Genomic DNA, 22,736 nt, shown 5'->3' with positions numbered 1-22,736 from the left:
ACAACGTTTTTACCCGTTTGCGGTTTTTTGATAGTTATATTATCGAAATACACTCTTTACAACACTATCTTTATTACAAAACAAAGGACAATATCATCATCTACAACAATATGCCACGAAATCATTTCATTTCTTAAAAGTAAGACTCCTCTGGAATATATAGTACAACTCAATATCTTTAATATATATATGTTATATATTGTATACCTCCCATGATCGATACAATTGAAACAACAACAATTTATATACCTTTCATACGGGAACACCGGAGGAGTACTGTTGAAGGACCTGAGCTGATGACGAAACTTACTCTGCTCTCATTCAGCGGAGGTATGTTACTTACAGAATTGGGATATCTATACAAGCTATTATCTGTATATATTATAGTTATATTATATAAGGATTGGTGCTCCTTTATAAGCTTTCTATTGGCAGGATGATCAGAATGAGGACGAGGCAATCCTGATGGTGGGCGATTACAATACGTTCTGGTATATAAGGAGTAATTGGATTGATGGTATCGGGAAGGGGATCAGGGATGAAGGGTTTTCGAATATAATGTTTTAATAGTATAAGGGGAAGGGAGAGAGATCAAGAGCTAGTGATCTAGTGGACGAGGATGACCACAATTACAACCCCAAAAGGCCTACCGGCCCAAACCCCCCCTGCGAAGGCAATCATGTAAATCCTGCCCTAGCCCCCTTTAAATTGTATATAAATACTCCCCCTAGCTAGCTAGTAAATTACTCAGAGGCTTCTCCTCTGAGCGTCATTTGTCCAAAACTGGAATAGATGGCTAAGGTTATCACGCGCCAAGGCGCGTGGGCCTACGGCCTATGACGATAAACACAATCAATCAATCAATCAATCAATCGTTACTCTTGTTTTCCTTCTTCTTTTCTCCTTAGCTTAGTATTTTCTAATACAAGATACTCTACCCAGTATTCTTGAGTGTGACATTTAAAATAATATAAAATTAATTAAATGTTTTACTATATATCATAAGTATAAAAAACTTATTTTAAAATATATAACTTTTAAAATAAAATAATCAAATAAATTCAATTAAAAAAAGTTTTAAATCAATTAGATTATTTAAAATATCTCAATTTATGTTTATATAAATTTAATCTTACAAGATAATCTCAGATCTTATCTAAAATCTTGATTAAAATGAAATAAGGAAAGGAAATGAGAGGTGATGAAAAGTAATGAAAGAAAAGAAAAAAGACAGTTAGTATTGGGTTTATTGAGACCAGAAAGAGCATCAGATTGAATTGATTCTCTAGCTAAGCAGTTAAGCTGCGAGTATATATTCAAAAAAAAAAGGAATAAGGTTAGGTATTCAGCCTTCGGAATTAAAAGTGCTTTGAAATCAAAATATTGAAAGCAAACAAACAGTATACCAAAAAGGAAAGAATGAATTAAAGGTTGAGTTTGTTTGCTCCTTATATGCATCATGCAATATATATGCATATGCTGCCAAGATCCCAGGAGGTCAACAGTTAGCTAGCTAGCTATACTAAGTCTAATAGTAAGATTATCATAAGATATATACTCGTGAAATAATTATTAATCATCTTTAGACTCTCCTTCTATTCCTATCTTCTCGTAAATTCAACGAGTGCTAATGAAACGCGCTGACCTGTATGGCTGGTATATATAACAATTTCATCATGAGAAAAAGAAGCAACAAAAATATAACGCAAGGACAATTGCGTTATCCTCCCTAAAATAGTATCTCCTAATCCAATTTCATAAATATCATCTCCTCGTGTACTAAAGGTTTGACACCTCCACATGCCATTCCATTCCACTCCATCCTATATCCCAAACTCCTTTCTTCCTCCCGCTTGCAAAAGAATAAACACCTCAGTACCCACTATCCCAAATCTCCTCTTCACTCTTTATTAATTCCACCACCGGTGTCCTAGGCATAGCTTTCTTCATCTTCTTCCTATCTTCTTTCGTCACCAAGCGCGGTGTAATTGGCATCATGGGTGTAAATGGTTGATAAGGACTATATGGTACTGTGCCACCACTGAAAGGTGTTTTAAGACCCCCAGTTCTAAGTCCTCCAGTCTTTTGTCCATTATCCCTAGGGACACGTTCGAGAACGGTCATTTTAGTAGGAAGATTGGGGGAAAGCGTGTTTTGTTGGAATTGTTCTCGGAAGGGGAGGGAGCGGGTTGGGTTGACAGCAGAGGCAGTTTGAGTATTGTTAGTCGAAGTGGAGCCGATGACTGTGGATGATGATGGAGAATCAGGAGACGCCGAGGGACTGTTTGAGATTTTTGGGTTATTAGGGAGAGATAGTTTTGAAGAGGTAGACCGGAGAGGTCTGGAAAACATGGTTCTAGTGCGGTCGCTTGTTGCAGATTGAGGAGAAGCGGTATTCATTTCGGATTTGAGGGAGATTTGGAGATTACGAGTATTGAGGGAAGGAAGACTTCGTTGAGGAGATACAGGTGATATTGTTTCGAGAGTCTCTGCTATACTCCGAGTAGGTGATTCACCATTGGCTGATGTGGAGCCATAGGGAAGTTGATTTTTTGGAATTGGTGGTGGGGCTCGATGCACATATTCTCGTGGTGTTAAAGGCTCTTCATCCGATGCAGCATGTGAGAAAGTGGTGGAGTGTGGTGTTGCCATTGGAGATGAAATTCGTAATCCCCGGATTCCTTTTCTTCTTGGGGATTTAGGAGATTTCGGGGCTGATCTAGGAGAAGTAAGAGCTGAAATTATGGAGGATGCTCGAGAGTGGGTTTTGGTTGATATATTGTCATTGGTGTTGATTTCTGTTGGTTTATGTTTGCCGAACTTCTTTGATTGCGGTTGTTGTTGTAGTGCTGTCGCAGATACTTCGCCTGGTACTTTTGGAGGAGGCATACTTCTTACATCCACCCCTGCAGCCTTCGCCTCCTCCTGCTCCATAACATGAGCATATAAATCCTCAAGATTTCGATTCATCATTTCTCGATCAGCTTCAACAACCTTATTATCGATACTAAGGTTACTTTGGTGTGAATATACACTCTGGTGTATACTGTGATGTCTTTGCGTAGGGTAAACGTAAGAGGTCTCGTATGATTGGTGTATCGGAGGAAAAACAAAAGCGCTTGGGTCAGGATTTATTCCTGGTGCAAAGTATTTCTTATCAGGAGATGGCCAAGAAAAGTTTCGAAGATTTGCTGGAGTAAGTGGTGTTGGACCTGAAGACCCTGTGTTAATGCCACCATATGCTGAGTCTACCAATTCTACCTCCAAAGCTCTAGCATCCAATTCAAGTTGTCTTCGTAGTCTTCTTCCGAGAGTGATTATGAGAATTGCGACGACGCAAAGGGAAAATAAATATGCTCCAATAATACCACCAATCTGAGCTGGTAAAAGTTCTTTATTTCGTGAAGCTCCAGCTGAAAATGGTGGACCGTTTTCTGGTGGTGGCGCTGGTGACCAATCTATTCCTAACGGATTACTTCGAGGAACTTTTGTCGCCGAGATTGGTTTCGCAAATACCTTGATAGGTAAGAGAGCGAAAGTCGAGTAGATGAAGAGAAGGGATAACAATGACGAAGGGAATGCTGAGCAGATCAAACGAATGGAAGATAATAAATAGGCACAGCCTGATTCACTTTGAACCATCTTGTGTATGTAGATGATACAGTTGACCACTTTTATAGCCTCAACATCTCAAACAGACCGAAGTGTGTAACCTTCCATTGAAACCACTGGTGAAGTTATTATTTTCAGATCATATAAAGTGACATGAAGTGTTCCAGCTTTTCACACTTCAAGGGGGTATGAATTGACGTATATACCGGTACGGGACTGAAATCCTCCCAAGCTGAGAATGTTGCATATTACCTAGTAGGTATTGATTATTCGTGAAATGCACGATGTGTCGAGTATAGATGGGAAGTATTTGGCTTTCTTGCAATTGTATTGGCTGGAGAGTGAAAAAGTGATGGAGCTTTTGTTTGGTTGATGAGTATTTTGATAGCGGTTGGAAAATAGATTGACCAATAGAAAATCAGATGATCAAGTATTCATGGGATTATCAGCAGATTTAGTCAGTGCAGATACTGGATTAGGAAATAACCCTCGTTGAAGGTTGCAGTGACATTTTCGTCCAGTCCGGATGTGATGGTGATAAATGTTGTGGTTGGTTGAGGAGATAGCGTGCTGTGTCCTGTCATCCCTATGAAGGTTTCTGATTGGATGATTGTTTTATTATTATCATACCTTTTCCCGGGCGCTTAAAAAGACAAAGCATAATGGGGTCTAATTAAAGTGGTACCTGGTGTACCTACATAGGTAGGGACTGGAAGTAGCATTTATCATTTATCGGAAAGTTGGTTACAACTACCGAAGCTGGGGAAAATAGTCAAATTATCTTATTGAAGGTGCTGTCATCCATCAATCACGTATCACACATCACATCACACCAATGACTTCTGAACTTCGATATTGTAACTATTGAATTCCCTTTGCGGCCAATCAATACGAACAGCATCAAATGTTGTCTTCTTCCCTGGTCATCTCTCAAGGAAGATGATATCCTATATGATATGTGCACAGTAATTAACATACTGCGGCGATGTACGTATCTATCTGACAAGAAGATCTAGAAACCCAGCGGCTCACCAATGCCTTCAGGCTGCGATATGGCACAATACTATTCTATGTATGGCTCAAACGCAACGAATTAGGATACTAGGTAATCATAGGGGCTGTACTATTTTCACTCAGTCACACATTGTAAGATAGGTACACAATTCAAGTCGGACATGGTGTTGACTTACACCAACCCGAACAATTCCTTGCAGCTCAGAGGCTCAAGCCTGGTTTATGGATCCGTGCGCCGTGAACATTATATCGGTACTGGCGAAGCTATATATTAATAGAACTTAAACGACCTACGTAGGAGACCTTAACTGAGCTTCATATTACATTCACGGCCTTATTCCAGATACATGCCATCAAACATATGTTTGAATGCTAGGTATTCTCGGTGTCGTTATTTTGATCGAGAGTCTAGCATAAATTGGATTTTAATCCTTAACCTTCACAAAATCTTGCCGTAGTCGAGCAAATATAAATAGCTAAACGTATAACCACTAAATACATTATGCACATTTCGGACTACAGTGCCATAATTGGAAGCAGTACATTGATGATAGATATCATTAGCTTGGGGTTCAGAGCCTGACCTAGAGCTTACTTTTGAGCTAGTCGAGGCCTTGAAAAAGGCATGAATCAGCAGTTGATTGATGGACTGAAAACACAGTGTTACTGTGTGAACGAAGTGAATGACTTCAATTCAATTACTACTGTAATAAAGAACTAAGCGAACGCGAAAGAGACTAGCTCTTTTAGTAAGTCTATATAAGACTTACTACTTTCAATATGTAGCTAGCTCTTTAGACAGAATACAATTAGATATACAGGACCTACGTAATCCGTGGGTGCTACGTCTTCCGTATCCTTCTCGTACCAACAGTTACAGTACCTAGTCTCAATATCTGAACTGTTTCGACCTTGCAAAAAACCAACATACAAATACCAAATCAACTGGGACTTCTTCCAAATAATTTCATACGTTCAAAATCAGGTTAGTGATAACCAGGAAAAAGAGGAATGTCGCGAGTTTGTTCAATCGTTGGACAAGGGCGAAGATGTCTTCATGTCTCGATCGCAGTTCATAGGAAGGAGTATTATTATGTTGATACTCGCAGGGTGGAGGTCTGAATACCTAGAAGCTAGAAGGAGGTGAGGAAGTATGGTTATTTCGTTGCAGAATAGCTAGTTTCTCTCCGATTACAGACGAATTCTAAAAGAGTTTATAATATTTTGAATCATGCATAGTTTATAAAAAAGCCTTCACACTGATATCTCTATTCCGCCTGCATTCATCCACTTATTCCCTACAATACTTCTACTCCCATTTAAAGAACAAATTCATGGCACTAATTACTCAAGCATTCACCATGTAATTCTTGCATGACGTAGAGATATGGACATGGATATGGATATGGATATGGATAAGAATATTCACTACCATGATATCATACTAAGAGCGAAGATTAGCTCCAACCCGTTATTTACTTGATCTATATTATTATCTATTCATTTAAAAAACACCATCCTTCAATGCGCACAGAAATACTCGATCTCGTTTAAATCTCCTTACAACAACCTCGTGTTCATTATAAAAATAATACTAGTCTTGGCTCTTCACTCCTTGTATTTACGTCAAATGTCTTGCGTATTATTATCCTATGAGCATTGCAACTATTATGACAGACAACAGATATCTCATCTAATTGTAACGATACTGTACTGGAGGCAGCGGCTGCCTGAGGTTTCGTCTGGTTGGTAGTTATTGGTTAAGGCTTTATCACTGGTATTCACTTGGGAGTGAATTCGTTACTAGATCAAGTAGAATGTAGGTAAACTAATTGATAACTAAGTTGAGCACGAAGCTCCTAAACTATGAAACTACTCTGACTATATAATGATCGATAAAGGGAGCCCCCAGGAGCTTTCTGGCTCCTCAGGGCTCCTTATCACGTGATTCATTTTCATCCCAGGACACTAATCCCAATGGTGAATCGTGACAGGAAGCTGATAGGGCAGATCTGAGGCTATATTGGCTTTTATAAGAATCACCCCTTATCTTAGTTCTTGTTACGAGGGTAGCCGTCTAGATCACGTGGAAGTGCTCTAGGCTCTCGAGGTAGGTTTATAACTAGGCGTCAAGTAGGGACTTAAAGTAATGACAATAATGATATGCTATTCGTAACTAATAGTAGAGTATACTAAATGATTGATCTTGAGCACGAAGCTCTATACAAAGGAAATCCATCTTGATTATATAGACCTTCATGCTTCTATGATCACTACTGATCACTTGTAATCACGTGCCTTGGTCATGTAATGGTAGTTGTGTAGCCCGTCGTAACAGTTCTACGGAAGTGCGAAGCTCTCCTACAGAGAGCTGTCACGATTCATTAATTCACGTGACCTCGAGGACCTTTTGGACCTTAGGGTCCCAGAGGTCCTCAAAAGATGATATAGGGTATATAAACATTCATTTAGTCTCGTAGTTAAGGAGCTTCGTGCTCAACTTAGTTATCAATTAGTTTACCTACATTCTACTTGATCTAGTAACGACTTCACTTCCAAGTGAAGACCAGTGATAAAGCCTTAACCCACAACTACCAACCAGACGAAACCTTAGGCAGCCGCTGCCTCCAGTACAGTATCGTTACAAGAGCTTCTCAATCTAGTCCTAATAGGACTAGTGCCCTGTGCACGTGCTACGCAGGAACCATTCACTTTAACAGAATAATTTATTTTCTGAGTATATTTATATTATTTAATTAGAATTTAAATAATTAATATATAATATTCAATACTCAAATTACAATCCAATGACAAGAACCTATTAAATAAATACCAAAAAATATTTCAAAAAATCCAATCACTCGAAACCCAACCAAGCTTAAAAAACCCCAACAAACACAAAACAACAGCAACTTCCTCAAAACCACCTATCTACCTACACACAAACACAAACAATCCCCCCATCCGAATCGGCCCAACCATCTCCCCGACACCACACTCAACCACGCATACATAAGGTACAACTAACTCCGTGCCCGGTCGATCACTTAATAAAATAAACCTAGTAAATAACCTTACAGAAAAAGAACAACATTCCAGACTCCGACTCCGACTCCGACTCCGACTCCTAAATATCATCTGGTTGTAGGATTTTTATGTATATTATCTTTTTTTTTTTTTTTTTTTTTTTTTTTTTTTTAAAAAAAAAAAAGAATTTAAATTTTGTTTACTTTATTTTACTTTGTTCAGATTGATCTTCATAGACCTTTATGGAGTACTTAAGCTTTTGTGTTGTGTTATGTTGGATTGGATTTTCGATGAAGAGAAAAAAGAAGATAAAAGTAAAAAAGTGAAAAAAATTAAAAGTGTATCGGATTGTTATCTTAAGTTTGTAAATTAAAGCATGTATTGGTATGGCCATGTGCATGGGTGCACATTGGACACAGTTTGTCCTTGTACATACATACATACATGTAATGTAGTATACCCGTCCACTTGGTTAAAGTTAATCGTAAGATGAGATGAGATCAGATGAGATGAGACAACATGAGGCACATTTTCAGGATCGATCACCAGATAGATCTAGTGGGGTGATAATTCGTCGATTTTTGAAACTATCTTTCGATGTTTGTTTGGAAGTGTTTGAAATGCTCTTGCTAGCTATAGCTCTTTTGTGGACGGTAATAAAGGTGTAATTTGCAGGAATGATTTGAGGATTAATTTCAATCAAGTCAAGTGAGAACTTGCAATTGGATGTGGAGTGATCTTGAGATTTATGTATGTATGTATGACTCCATTGCAGATTTTTCCTCGCAAACTTAATAGAATGAGTTTCCAACAAGGGCAATACCTGCAGCTAACAGTGCTGCAGGAACTATAACAAAAGTAATACCGCATTTCCTCATATTTCCATAGATCAGATCTAGGAAATACTACTGTAGTACCAAATATTCTCAACATGATAAGTAATCGATACATCAAGCCCAGATCAATAATAGCTCCATCCACAAAATAAGCTGCACCTGCCCACTACCAAGTACATGCACATCAATCATCATGCAGTCAACCCTGAACCGCATGTACCAGTTCGATGAACACACACAGGTGATATTTTGACAACCGTTGGTATCAGCTTGGAGATGTTGAAAGTATAGTGCCAAGAACTCGATTCCATGCCGTAATATCTATATCCTTACTGATCTGATCGTATTCATGGGGAGATAAAGCTAAAAAAAACAATAAAAAGCTTCGAGGCTAAGCAACTCGCTAGCTCGTATAGCTCCTGGTACTCCTTCATGTCACATATGGCTGTGCAGACAATAACTATTGCACTCACAATTGTGTGGCTTCTACTCTATATAGTAGATAGATTGATATAATTGCGTCTCAATCACTTGCACCGGCGCATCCATCCATAGCTTGTGAAATTCAGCCGTATTCGGCGGTTGAATGTTACAATCAAGATCTAGTTGCTCTGTTGATAACCACCATGATAATATTCAGCCGTATAAACAATTAGACATCTTGTCCAGGATATATAAGTCTATCAGCCAGGCCAGCCAAGCAGCGCACCACTCGAAGAATAAAGCTAATCTAGATTAGCCCTAGATTTTCGCATGGATAGCAACGATTCATACACAAACCGTTTGTGCTCTTAGTGTCATTCCCAAGAGTCAGTGTCATTCGTTGTGTGAAAGCCGCTATACCAAGTCCAGTCAAAATAGCGACGGCGATTTCCATGTCTCAACTTAAAAAACTAGAGATAGAAAATTCGACGGCCGAAAAAGCAAGAAGAAAAGAAGCTTCTTTTATAGCAGGAAGCGAGAAGGGAAACTTGCATGCATGAAGCCTTGCAAAAAGTTTGGGAATATAGGGAATTCAACAATAATCGGGGACGATCTGAGGTAAATAAATTAAAACCCGACAGTTAAGCATGATCTGCAAACTCCCTATGAAAGCTCTACCCATTTGCCAATCACCGATGATGCGCCTGCCGCGTCGCAGTATATTATAAAACGTCTACCCCTGGTTTCCGGACTCTCGGAATGGGATTTCCGTCGGCTTCAGAAGGATTTCAACCAAGCATGGTAATTTAGTCGACGACCGACGTTAAACCTTCTTTAGACATTTGATGTTGTGATTGGTAAATGAAGCCCAGTGGGTGGGGAATATTTGGGATTCTGGGATTCTGGGATTCTGCAGCACTTGGAATCCCCTAGCTTTGTCAACTCCCGCTGTCTCCCGAGTCCCGCTGCAGGACCGGAGAAATATTACCGGACAGGTAATCTCGTTATTACTCTAGCATCATCTAGATGATGAGTAAACGTTTTATCATTTCTTTCCTCGGATCGATACTTCCCATGATTGTTCAATATCGCAAGTAGACATGCTCTTATGCATGATCGAATCATGTTGAAGACTTTGTACGGAGAAGGCTGTGACGAACAATACCATCTTGAGAGAGACGGTATTGCCGTCAATCAGGAATCGCCAAGGAAACCCCGTTGTAAATGTGAGTCTGAGGAGATGAAATCCGATTCTTCAGGAACATTAATGAACATTCTGTCAATATAAGCATCATATTGCTGAATAATAGGTTAAAGGGTAGTCAGTCCGATTACGACTCCTAACAAAGTTCACCTGGCAAAATCCAGTCCACCTAGCAATTCCAGTCCACATCATTCAGAATTAGATCCCGTATCAAAGCATGCGCATCAGATAAGATCACTACGTGTCCCCAACACCAGGATGCATGAATTAAAATTATCGGGCAAAAAGAGCAAAAAAAGAGATTTTTTCATGCCGTAGACTCCTACAAAATGTTTCTCGACATGGATGGCCCAAACCCCATTTTACAAAAAAATTTATACTTTCCCTCATCCCTTAATCCGTGCTGTGGGTAGGTAGAAAGATGCCTGCTGCGTATCTCTATTTTCGAATCCCCATGGTCAAATACCATCCATCCATACAAAGTATACTTTCATGTGCTTTTATAATAATGGATGATCCCGTCATCCCAAGAGTCTGCCATGACGTTCTTTTGTTCCGTGTTTTGATCTACTGATGCTTCTTGCTCCATTCTCGATATCTTCCTCAGCGTGTTGATAATGTCATCGCTGATAGCCGCGGCACCTGCTCCCGTGGGATATGTCGTGGATTTTGCCAATCCGGCGAGGAAGGGGGATATAACGGGCTATTGGGTTTTTGGCGTGGGAATGGTGTTGAGTTTTGCGTTTTTGTGTATGAGGATTTATACCAAGGTGGCTGTGGCGAGGAACTTTGCTACTGAGGATGGTAGGTCATCTTTCTCTGGAAACCATGTGTGGCTAGGATTTGCTAACGTCTTTGGTGAATGCAGCTTGTTTGATTTTGGCTTGGGTAAGTCCCTTGGCTTGAGTTACTTGGTGTTGCGTTGTATTGATCGATGGAATAGCTTGCCGGGGTAAGTGTGCAGGCTCTTCTCGTTTGTAAGTTGAGAAGCTATTGTGAGAAATAAAGCTGATGGGATATAGTCATGTGGCTGAACAAAGCTATTGGAGTCCATATATACGAAATGCCCGTGGAAGTATTTAATTTATACACCAAAGTAAGTACTCTACTCATCACTCACTCATCGCTACTCACCATTCCCCAATCCATCTAACAGCTTTGATATAGATTATTATGAGCGCCTTTATAATATACGTAGCTTGTCTCGGCCTGTCCAAAATTTCCCTCCTCCTCTTTTACAACCGTTTATCACCCATACGATGGTTTCGCACAGCGGTTTACTTCCTCATGTTTGTTGTATTCGCCTATAGCGTCGCCTTCATCTTCGCACTTATCTTCCCATGCAGGCCCGTGGCAAGGAATTGGGATATTCGCATTACCGATGGAGAATGTATTAATCGTGCAGCGATATATACTGCTGCCGCGGCTGTGAATATAACTACCGATATTGCACTTCTCGCCTTACCCATTCCAATGATTGTGGATTTGCAGATGCCCAAGATCCAGAAGGCGGGGTTGATTTTTATCTTTATGGTTGGTTCGATGTAGGTGGATGATTTCTTTGCTTAAACTGATTTCTAATATGAGAGGTAGTGCTGATGTTTGATGATACAGGACGTGTGTAACGAGTATAATTCGTTTAAAGGTCATATTACCTCTCCTCGTAGATAACGATGAGACATGGGAAGTTTCCGTTCCATGCATATGGACGTAAGTATCTTTCTCAATTTTAACACCCGGAAATCAAAACCAAGCTTGCGAAAATACTAATCCTAATCTCACCCCCACAGTATCGTAGAAGCCAACCTAGTAATAATCTGCGGTTCCTTCCCTATCACGCGCCAATTCTTAAAACACGTCGTCCCTCGCTGGATAGGCGAGTCATCATCCCCTGCCGCAAACTCCAGATACCGCAGCAGACATCCATATGATCTCGAAACCATCGGGCACCGATCATCAAAGAAGAAGCGTTCACGATACGGCATGGAATCACTAGACGACGGCGATAACGAAAACGATTTAGAGCTCGATGGAAGATTCGCGGAACATAAAGTTGAGATTGAGGCGACGGGAGGGGAGAGAAGTAGGGATAGTGGAGAAGAAGTAGAGGATACGGGAAGTGAAACGGGGATTGTAAAGACGAATGTTACGAAAGTGACGTTTTCGAAGAGAGAAACTAATGGATGGGAAGACAAGGACTCGCTTGCGTCATGAAGCGAGGGGCGAATCTATTTTTGTGCTACTAACTAAAAAATACAATTACAATTATGGTTTCTGGTTGTGGATGATAATCTAGAGAAGAAGAAAAGGCAGAGTAATTTTATTCATTGTTCATGTTAATTGGGTATCGCAGTTCTTTACGAGATTATTTCAGGGAAAACTTGGTGGTCAAGATTCAAGTGGAACTTTTCCCCCTCTCCTAGCTAGTGTCAACGGTATTTATATATCTAAGTTTAGATATAACGGAAAAATTAGTCACCGTATATAATTTTTACATCTACATCTACATCTACATCTACATCTTCAAATCCAATCCAACCCTATCCTATCCAAACCAAACAAGTTTCTCATTTTGCAAATAATCAACTGTACTATCATATATCGGTCAATCTTTAAATTTTAATTGTATCTACGAGCTTACTATAATTATACAAAATTACATTCTGTCTTTTCTCAAAACGACCCTCATTCGATATCATCATCAAATCATCCCCATCATCCCCTCTTGAATCAACAACAAAACCCTTTAAACAGCACCAACAGCATTGACAATAAAGTCACTCGCGGTCTGCGCATCCTCGGAGTATGTCAAATCTAGACATCAGTCAGCAAATAAATCCCCATAGCCGCAAATCCCCAAATCCACAGCCCTTCGAATCACCACGATCGAGGAGAAAAAAAAAAGAAAGAAAAAAAGAAAAACTCACGAGTAGTAAACCATCCAAGTTTAGTGCAGATAATATCCTGATTATGGCAAATACTCAAGACCTTGCTTGTTGGGACAGTACCCACAGCTTGTCCATTATCTGGATCACCGAACATGACTACGGCGGCAATTCTGGCCGTTACAGCTGCAGAGAGTGTTTTGGCAGCGTTGTGGACAAGTTGGGCACCTTGGGAGTAGCCGGAGAGAACGAGTTTTGCAGAGGGACATTTTGCGGCGGCGGTGTTGGTGAGGTTGGCCATGGTTGTTGAGCCGGTTGGGTCACCGCCTTCGAGGTAGCTGTGCGTGGGTTAGTTTTGCTTGAATGGTATGGGACGGGATGGAAAGAACGTACCCGAGGACATTGGCGGCGTAGTCAACTCCTTGTACTGTTACTTTGGCGGAAGTAAGTGAAGCTCTCAAGTCGGTAAAGACGTAAGGTCCAACATCTTGGCCGACATTTCCCTCTGATGTATAGTTAGCAGGTGATGATCGTAGGGAGATTAGAAAATCTGGAAATTCTCAGGCTAACACACCTTCATTAGTACCCCTTGCAAAAATCACAATAACAGGTTTGCAGGCATCAGTTGTGAGACCATTTTCCGTTGTTACAACACTGGGTGTAGCTGAGGCAGCGGCAGCAGCTACTACGGCTGATTCTTCAAAGAAGTGCGCGGTCGAAGCGAGGTGATCAGTCGTGGTTTTATCCGCTACTGCTTCGGATCGGACTTCTGTCTCTGCGACAGGAAGAGCTAGGGCGATGGAGGAGAGGGAAAGGAGGAGGGAAACTGAGAACTTCATTTTGAGGATGAAGATTGGTTTGCCTGACTGAGGAGTTGATAGGGTGAGGTTGAGGAGAAGGAGGAGAGATGAGATAAGATGAGATGACCGAAGAGAGCACTTTAAAGATGGCACTCAAGCTTAAAGAATCTAAGAAATCGAGGACGGGAATGAGTATTTATACCACAAATCCCAATATGCAACCTCAAACTCTAACTCCCAATTCATCACGTAACATCTGCAAGTCCCCCCTCCCGTTTGAATTTGACATCCCGAGGTGCTTCCCACAAACACTGAACCACCAAAGGCCACGTAACGTAGAACTCCAAACGCACTCACGCATTTGCATACATACATACAGTATCTCCAGACTAGGATTCTAAGCGACCCCAAAACCCCATTCAGAAGCTTATCTAGCTATATTCCTTCCTTCCTAATTTCCTCCGAGCTGCAGCCAAGCCCTTGTACTGAAGTTTAAACTGCAGAGTATATGTGATTGCTCCGACAGACCGGTAGCTTGATTTCTCCATGTGTGAGCCTGTGAGGAGACCGAGGTTGTTTTCCTGCATGTTAAATTGTTGTTGCTTATCATACTGTCAAAATAGCAATAGCAATGTTAACTTTAAAGAAGGAATTGATCCAACCGGGCAGGTGCCATCTGATCAATCACCTGCAGGTCCAATACGCAGGTCCGAAGCCATCAAAATGCATGGATGGCTAATCATATCATGGATCAGACGAGTGACCAAGCCATTCGAAAAATTGCGGGGTGAGCTTATGCTGGGGCTTAGTTCTTGTGTGATTCTTGGCTGCAGATGATGAGAAGAGGGTTCGTCTAGGATGAGGTGAGATGTCGGATGTGGACATGTGTTCTGGAAAAGGAAACAAGATATGTGTGTACTTTCCGTATGTGAAGGTAAATTAGTTGGAAGATAGCTAATCCAATCTAGTAAGGTTTCGGTTGTTAAATGCCTATCTCCTAGAAGTACCGTAAAATAGAGCGGCAGTCCCCGTCCCGTCCCGCTGCGTTTTAATTGCAGATATCGATCATTGCGTATATCTTGCTATCTACCAAGTAGACATGTTTCTCGTTTAATATATTCCAAACACGAGGTCATTATCATTACAAACTTTTAGATAACTAATCAACCCGCCCCCGAGTTCAACTAATGACGGAGTATAATGATTTCATCCCATACATATGCACCCCTCACACCAAAACAATCCGTCATATGCATCCCCCTTGTAGCCCTAAGCTTATACCCAAGATCAACCACAATCCTTCCGAAAAAGAGATATCCTCCGTCTCTGCATCCAGTAACTGACTCATCACTGATCCTGAAATAAACCAAAACACCAACCATCCTCAAGTAAAACGCAGAATCGGTAAACAAGAGCCCGAACAATTTCCATTTCACCAGCTATTATTTCCGGTACCTACGGAGGTACTAGGTGCTCATTACAATAAGCCGTTATATAGCCGTTATCAGGCGTATCCATGAAGAAAGTTGAAACTAGACTCAACTAAGTACCGACATAACTCTAGCGGATAGAAAATATACTCCGTCACAAAACTCCGAAAGCTAAGATTTGTAGGAAAATAATTATTGTTATTAGACCGATGGAACAACTAACGGCATCATTTCAAGAATTTTCCCACCGCTTTCTTAACACCGATTTATTATAACCTTTCGGAGTTTTTATAAGTCTTACTTTCTATTCTAATTTCGCACGAGTTATTAACGTGTTCGCGGTGTAAATATTCAGGATACGTTGATACATGGGATTTATCTATCCTTGTAGATACATTAACATACATCTAGGATATTTCCCCGCAAGAACCTAACGAAATTCCCCAAGAGGAAGGTGGCGGATCATATAGTTAGTGATTCCTGCCTAACGAAGCTCGGTTGATGTATTGCACCATGTCAATTAGCCATCTCACCAATAACATTTCACAGAATCACCCCGCATTTTACTATTTGGGTACCTTATGCGACTAGAGAAGTTGGGCACATTTCACTTTAGGCATGTGTTTGCTGATGATAAAGTACAAATGGGATAGTTAGTAGTTTATTTTGCTAAGGCCTGGTGGGCGTGCTACTGTATAAATTATCTAATAGGTCATTCAGTTTAAGTCTAAATCCTATTATGTCCGGTTGATTACATTCCTCTTCCTCGCAATACGGAAATACAGTAGATTAGTCCTAAAAGCGATTATTATCAAGAACAATAAAAAGTATCTATATAATATAATAGAACCTCGTTATATCAAAATCACGTCTATCAAATCTAATATATTAAAATTATAAAAGTTTACTTAATATAATCAAAACTTCAAAAACTTTAATATACCTAAATAAAAAATATAATTTTATAAAATAAATTTCTAATACTAAAACATCTAATACAACAAAATCTATTATAATCATCAAATAAAACAAAATAAAAAATCTCAATAATAATTTCAAATTTTAAAAAATATTTATACTATATACCTACTCTACTCTATACATTAAAGACCGGATGAAACGGAATACTATGTATGCAGCAGGGAAATTAAACGAGTGGCGGGTGGAATGGATTGAAAGAATTGTACTATATGATTATATGCGATGAATTTCTTATTGTGATTTTGATATTTTTTTATACCTATGTAATTATAGATTTCTATCTCTTCTCATCCCATCCATCTACTCATCTCATCTAATCCTATCTACTTTATCTATTTCATTTTATTTCTCATTTCATCTCTTCTCTTCCCATCCACATAATTCATTTTATCTCATCTCTCATTATATTCATCCCAATCCACAACACAACTACCAATCCCACAACCGCCGACCCATAACTACTAAGTATCATAAAACATATAATAATATGATTTTATTTCTATGTATTTATTTACTATATTGTAGATATATCATTCATTTCACAATATACCATATACATATAAAAGCCCAAAGTATCGATTTCTTCCAATCATCGATTCCTTTCCCCATCTCCATTATATCCAATACCCAATACAAAATACCCAATATAAAATCCCCCTTCCCCCCTCAAATACTTATCCCTCAAAAACTTACCAATCAATCCAAACACCGCCCGGCAAAACCCCCCTCATAACTCCCCAATGACCCACCGCACTCTTAACCTGCCACTCCATTAACCTTCCCGTCTCATTCCTCCTCAAAACTCCCGAGAATTCTTCCTCTCCCTTTTCTTGTCCTCTTCTCAATTCAGCTTCACTTATTTCCCACTTCGGTGATAGGTATGCTCTTCTCGAGTTACATCCTAAGAAATCTTTTTCTACTGGTTCTCGGAATGTGATTGATGATTTCACAGAAGATTCTGAGTCTCTGATTTCATGTGTTTCGGAAAGAGGTTTGGTGCAGAAGATTACCATATTTGTGAAATCTTGTCCTGTTTCCGCAATGTGTTCATCTGTTGGGGCTTCGGCTTCGCGGTAGATGCGGCAAGTAGGGAATAGCGAGCGGATTGTGCTATGGATGATTAGGAAAGGAGGGAGAACGAAGTCTCCAGCGTAGTTCTAGGGGATTATTAGTATGGAAATCAAGAAAGTTGCATAAAATAAGAACACATACAATAGCGATAACACCGCCCGGTTCTAGGATATCATAAAGATCCTTCAAAAACTCATATGTGAATAGTTCAACAGGTTCAGCTCCACCTGTAAATACATCGTGAACGATGTAATTGAACTTTTTCCCTTGAGCAGCGAAATTTGATGCAACAGATACCGCATCATCAATGATAGTTTCTTGAGGCTCAGGAAGAGCGAAATATTCACGAGCAAAATCTACCACAACAGGATCAATCTCTACCAAAGTAGTATGGATTCCATGAGATATCAGAGCAGCTGGTGTCGTACCAACACCGAGACCGCTATTTGATATCAGTAAGATGAAGATTCGAAAAGATCTTGGGAAACTCACATGATCAATGCACTAGCATCCTCGTCCTTAATCGGCTTCTCCACTTCAACCAGACGTACTGCCTCTAGCATTACAAAGATTCCATAAATGGGTTCAGGAATTCCTTTAGCTTTCTTCCCATTAACCAACCATTCTCCTCCTAACAGACTATGATCACAGCGCATAGCACGGAACCCACCACCTATCGACGAACTTTCAATAACAGAAATATATCCGGTTAAAGATTCTTTTCGATCAAGGATCGACCATTCATGAGAATTCATGGTAGTATTGAGTTTATTTAAAGCATATGGCGTGGGAACATGTGAATTAAATAATGCAGTATGAATTACCGCTGGGAATATCCAAAGAAGGAGTTTCGAAGGCGCGAAGGCGGCATACAAAGCTTGGAGAACAATTTCCATTCCAAGACGTGTGAAGATGAAGGATTGGCCTATGTATCGAGAAATTTGATTTGCAGATACATATTCAACAGTTTTGAAGAAAGCATATGAGATCATACCTGGTGCTGCATCGGAAATCCAAGGCCATCGACCAGATGTGAGTTCCAAATCGTCCAATGTAGTGGCCGTACACGAGGCGGAAAGGATGAGTAAAGGTAGAAATGTGAACCCTTCGGTAATAGGAGGTCCAAAATTAGCTCCCATGAGACCGCTTAGATTGAAAAGTAAATACTGGGTCATTGGAATATAGGCCGCGATAAAGGGAAGAAGTTGAACTGGTTTCCTGACTGGAAGATAACGTCTGATGAATAGATTTGATGACCAGCCTAAGAAGCAAGCTGTCATGACTCCTTTCGAATGCCATTTTCCAGCTGGATATGATCCATAAACTGGAGAGAGAGCGAGTTGAGAAACATTTGAATATATGGCAGCGAGTGAGAGGAGGGTAGCTGATTTAGCCAAGATCCAAAGTTGAGATAAGAGAAATCTGGTTGTAGTCTCTTCTTGAGCTTTTAAAGCTAAAGCCTTAAGTTCCTTTTCAAAGTTCTCTTGAGTAAATGATTGTAATTGTTCATCATTTATTATTTTTGGCTTCGATGTTTTGGAGGGCTTTGGTGATGGTTTCGGTGCCATGATCTTTGATTTGAGGTGGTTCGAAAAATGGAAATAGATGAGGATCCTCAAGCGATATTCAGACTTCCACAAGTGAGCTATCGAGCAAAAATACAGTAGATTAAAATATCAACATCACCTCCCACATGAGATGGGATTTGGATTTATATAATGATGAATTGATGAATTTAACTTTGAATACGTTGCGATAAATGTTTTGTTTTAGGCCAATGCGCGAATCCTGAAACGAGAAAAAACCACAAAACACACGTGATGTTTTGAATGAGAGAGGGGGAAGAAAGTCCTCGCTCGGAGTTTGATGTTTCCAATCCGTAAAAAGGTTTATTAGCATGAATAGGGTAAATTGGAGTTTTGACCATGGGATGAACTAATAGCTTGGGTGACGCCTTGGTACTACCCACGGAGCATGAAACTCTCTTTCCATGGATACAAGGTTATATATATATAATTAGTTTATGGACAAAATATAGATAGATAGCTGGTTTAGGGAAGGGGACCCTACGTGTCCCCTCTCCTTGAAATCCCTCCTCCAGTGTCGTTTGATAGCGGCTTTGCTGTCCTCGCCTCTCTCAATCGAATGAATCCTACTTTTAATCCATTAATGATCTCGATTTCAATTAATTAAACCCCTTTTAATGATTATTTATCACTTGCTCAAGTATGGATTTGTATCATGTGAAATTTACTAGACAAATTCTTTGAAATAGATGATCGCTGAATGGCGCTCATAGTCCTAGTTTAGGAAAAATTAAGAGCATGAACGTGTGTGTACCTTTATCGTGGTTAATGGATCAAGTTATAGAACTTCAATAATCACCTGTCACTGAGCTGTCGAATGAATCAAAATAATAAATTGGTATATAAATAATGGTACTACAGTTTTAGGATAACAAATATGTTATACAGGATGCCATCGTTGCCCTGCGGAAGAGGGCCCAACATGAAAACCCTCGACCCCCATTGGGATGAAACATAATCATACAGGATGCCATCGTTGCCCTGCTGCCGATGACTCAACATTAATATCATCGACACCCCTCACAACTCCACCGACAACATAAATTAGATCTTGATACCCTCCAATATAGGCTTAGCCTCTTCACTCTTCCACCAGCTGACTCCATCCTTTCCTGGGAACTCATATCGATCCATACTTGCTGCCTTCATTTCAACACTGTATCCTGGCTCCAATGGAGTCTGGTAGTAACCACCCTTGATGACGGATGGGTTCTCGAAGTGCTCATGGAGATGGTCAACGTATTCCAAAACGCTCAACTTTCCACTGACTACAACGTAGTCAATGGTACTCAAATGTTGAGTGTACTCTGGAAGTCCAACACCACCACTGTGTGGAACAATTGGGACACCGAATTTCTTTGCGATAAGCAAAACAGCCAAGACCTCGTTGACACCTCCCATACGACAAGCATCAATCTGGCAGACATCAATGGCTCCACTGGCTAGAAGTTGTTTGAAGATAACTCTGTTTTGACACATCTCACCGGTTGCAACACCGATTCCATATGGTTTTAGAGCTTCACGAATAGCTTTGTGGCCGAGGATATCATCAGGAGAAGTAGGCTCCTCGATAAACCATGGCTTAAACTCTTTGAGTTGTTGCATGTATTCGATAGCTTCAGGGACAGACCAGACCTATAAGAATGTTAGTTCTGGAACTGAATAACACTACGACAAGGTATCATACCTGGTTTGCGTCAACCATAAGAATATTACCCTTGTCATATCCAATGACTTCTCTGGCAATTGATAAACGTTCACGATCAGCCTCAACGGATGTTCCAACCTTGAGCTTGAAATGTCTGTATCCCTTTGCCAAAGTTTCCTCCAAGAGCCCCTTCATCTTCTCCTTACCATAACCCAACCATCCGGCACTTGTAGTATAAGCGGGAACAGCTTTGTTGTTCAAAGCATCTTCGATTCTCTTAGCCTTTCCTCCCTCTTCGGCCTTGAGCATAGCAATGGCTTCTTCAGGTGTAATAGCATCCGTAATGTAACGGAAATCAATACAGCTGACGAACTCTTCTGGGCTCATATCTGCCACAATTCTCCACACAGGCTTGTTGAGTGTCTTTGCCCATAAATCCCAGATAGCATTGACAACGGCTCCAAGGGCAAGATGAATGACACCCTTTTCTGGACCAATCCATCTAAGTTGTGAATCGGAAACGAGATATCTCCAGGTTTGACCCCAATTCGCGACGAGGGAGGAAAGGGTACGTCCCTTGAGACGGTCGGCGACATGATTGATTGCAGCACATACGATATCGTTTCCACGACCGATTGTGAAAGTCTGCGAGGGGAAATTGTGTTAGCAGAGTATATAAACAGGGGAATTGACAGAAAGGAACAATAGTCTTACCATGCCATGGCCAGAGAATTCAGAATCAGTCTTGAGAATACAGTATGCAGAACTGTAATCTCCAGCGGCGTTCATAGCATCCGATCCAGTCTTGTCGAGAGAAGTGGGGAATCGAACATCTCGAGTATCCCAACCTGTGATGGTGATTTCAGCCATGATGATTGATGTGATGGATGAGGGTAGGTGAAGAAAGGAGGTATATGGAAAAGTATGAGGGGGGGAGTGATGGAAGAGAAGAGAAAATAGGGAAGAAGGATTTACACTCAAGGAAAGAAGCAGACACATATATATATATAATTAATTGAGCCATTCAAACTGTTTGAAAAGCAGTCGAGGGAGTATGAACAATTGGCCCAAGAGTGGGGCAATTTGACGGAAGTCAAAAAGTCCACGATGATTTCTGGTTATTTTCCTTTTTCGTGTTAAATATTCAAGGATCCAGAGATTTTTATTGGTGGAAGAATATCGTTTCCAGTTCAACCCCGCGCTCCAGACTATTTTTGATTATTACGACGTAGGAAGTACAATTACCTCACACGGTCCTCATCTTTCCATTCACTTGACCTTCCCCCATCACTCCATTCACACTTCAAGGTCGCCAAAACCAACCCCTCATATCCCCTGATTCCGAAACCCCAACCCCCACATTGTTCGAGAATTTGGCGGGAGAAAGAAAATCCGGGTAAAAGGTAGAACTTTTGGTCCATTCATCCATTCCTTCATGCCATTATTACAATTAAAATGCAAATAAAAAGTAAATACGAAATATAATATCAAAGCGACTAATAGTCAGGAGTAATCCATCCATTCATTCAATAACAAGACTACATTAGCCACGTTTGCAGTATCACTTGATTCACTTCCCCATGTTTTTAGCCTTTCGATGCATTCTAAACTTGGTATAACCTCGTCCTTTTCGCATTCAATTTCCCCATTTATGGCCCAGCTATCGTTTCGAAGGTCCCTCCTTGAAATCCTACACTACATTGTCTATTTTTCGATCAAAGCGGAACGTAAATGAGATGCTCGTGACACTTCATACTTTGCAATGCCAATTCGTGAGTCTAGACTTACTTAACCTGTGGCTCGATTGCTGAGGTGCTTCGGTAGGAGTAGTGAGGTTTCAAATAGTCTTGTTATTCCACTCATTTCTTAGGTTGTGAAATTTGGCTGAAGTTAAAGACTCTATTTGTTTTCTCCTGGTGAATGCATTTCATGGAATGGTATTACTTTTTATCAAATCATTTGCAATGATATTTTAACACAATCCTTCTATCTTCATATCAACACATCCGAAAACTCTGGACCAACAGGATCTGGCCCTTCCAGGCCGTACACTGCTTTGACGCGCTGTCTTTGAATCAGAGCTATCAACGTACCATTATACATCTTTGCAAGGACATATATCAATTATGACCAATTCCAGCTTTCGCTCAACCCGAAAAGCATCCAGCCCATTATGCATGAAGCTGAGAGTACTTAGGAAGCGGAAATAGACAGGGATT

At 40.3% G+C, this 22,736-nt stretch overlaps 7 protein-coding genes across 7 annotated transcripts; 2 read left to right on the top strand and 5 right to left on the bottom strand.

Annotated features, from left to right (window-relative positions):
• Positions 1-212: 212 nt before the first annotated feature.
• SS1G_12911 (predicted protein) lies at positions 213-602 on the top strand (the record flags this gene model as incomplete). The annotated part of the gene is made up of 2 exons (XM_001586283.1): positions 213-330; positions 577-602. 2 exons carry the CDS (start codon positions 213-215, stop codon positions 600-602), a joined length of 144 nt encoding a protein of 47 aa, XP_001586333.1.
• Positions 603-1,872: 1,270 nt separating this feature from the next.
• SS1G_12910 (hypothetical protein) lies at positions 1,873-3,642 on the bottom strand (the record flags this gene model as incomplete). Its single annotated transcript, XM_001586282.1, has 1 exon — positions 1,873-3,642. One exon carries the CDS (start codon positions 3,640-3,642, stop codon positions 1,873-1,875), a length of 1,770 nt encoding a protein of 589 aa, XP_001586332.1.
• A 4,802-nt stretch (positions 3,643-8,444) lies between these two features.
• On the bottom strand, positions 8,445-9,366 carry SS1G_12909 (predicted protein; the record flags this gene model as incomplete). The annotated part of the gene is made up of 2 exons (XM_001586281.1): positions 8,445-8,500; positions 9,270-9,366. 2 exons carry the CDS (start codon positions 9,364-9,366, stop codon positions 8,445-8,447), a joined length of 153 nt encoding a protein of 50 aa, XP_001586331.1.
• Positions 9,367-10,035: 669 nt separating this feature from the next.
• Positions 10,036-12,330, top strand: SS1G_12908 (hypothetical protein; the record flags this gene model as incomplete). Its single annotated transcript, XM_001586280.1, has 8 exons — positions 10,036-10,138; positions 10,750-10,920; positions 10,985-11,004; positions 11,060-11,093; positions 11,139-11,212; positions 11,284-11,660; positions 11,731-11,826; positions 11,907-12,330. The coding sequence occupies 8 exons, from the start codon at positions 10,036-10,038 to the stop codon at positions 12,328-12,330; spliced, it is 1,299 nt and encodes a 432-aa protein (XP_001586330.1).
• Positions 12,331-12,862: 532 nt separating this feature from the next.
• On the bottom strand, positions 12,863-13,840 carry SS1G_12907 (hypothetical protein; the record flags this gene model as incomplete). The annotated part of the gene is made up of 4 exons (XM_001586279.1): positions 12,863-12,930; positions 13,044-13,339; positions 13,395-13,506; positions 13,576-13,840. 4 exons carry the CDS (start codon positions 13,838-13,840, stop codon positions 12,863-12,865), a joined length of 741 nt encoding a protein of 246 aa, XP_001586329.1.
• Positions 13,841-16,901: 3,061 nt separating this feature from the next.
• On the bottom strand, positions 16,902-18,851 carry SS1G_12906 (hypothetical protein; the record flags this gene model as incomplete). Its single annotated transcript, XM_001586278.1, has 3 exons — positions 16,902-17,369; positions 17,425-17,725; positions 17,776-18,851. 3 exons carry the CDS (start codon positions 18,849-18,851, stop codon positions 16,902-16,904), a joined length of 1,845 nt encoding a protein of 614 aa, XP_001586328.1.
• A 1,062-nt stretch (positions 18,852-19,913) lies between these two features.
• On the bottom strand, positions 19,914-21,387 carry SS1G_12905 (conserved hypothetical protein; the record flags this gene model as incomplete). The annotated part of the gene is made up of 3 exons (XM_001586277.1): positions 19,914-20,504; positions 20,557-21,162; positions 21,232-21,387. The coding sequence occupies 3 exons, from the start codon at positions 21,385-21,387 to the stop codon at positions 19,914-19,916; spliced, it is 1,353 nt and encodes a 450-aa protein (XP_001586327.1).
• Positions 21,388-22,736: the final 1,349 nt, after the last annotated feature.

Source organism: Sclerotinia sclerotiorum, genomic scaffold, assembly GCF_000146945.2.
Source record: "Sclerotinia sclerotiorum 1980 UF-70 scaffold_22 genomic scaffold, whole genome shotgun sequence".
NCBI classification, from domain to species: domain Eukaryota; kingdom Fungi; phylum Ascomycota; class Leotiomycetes; order Helotiales; family Sclerotiniaceae; genus Sclerotinia; species Sclerotinia sclerotiorum.
Note: the sequence above shows the minus strand (reverse complement) of the source record. Positions and strands in the feature narration are given on the sequence as shown.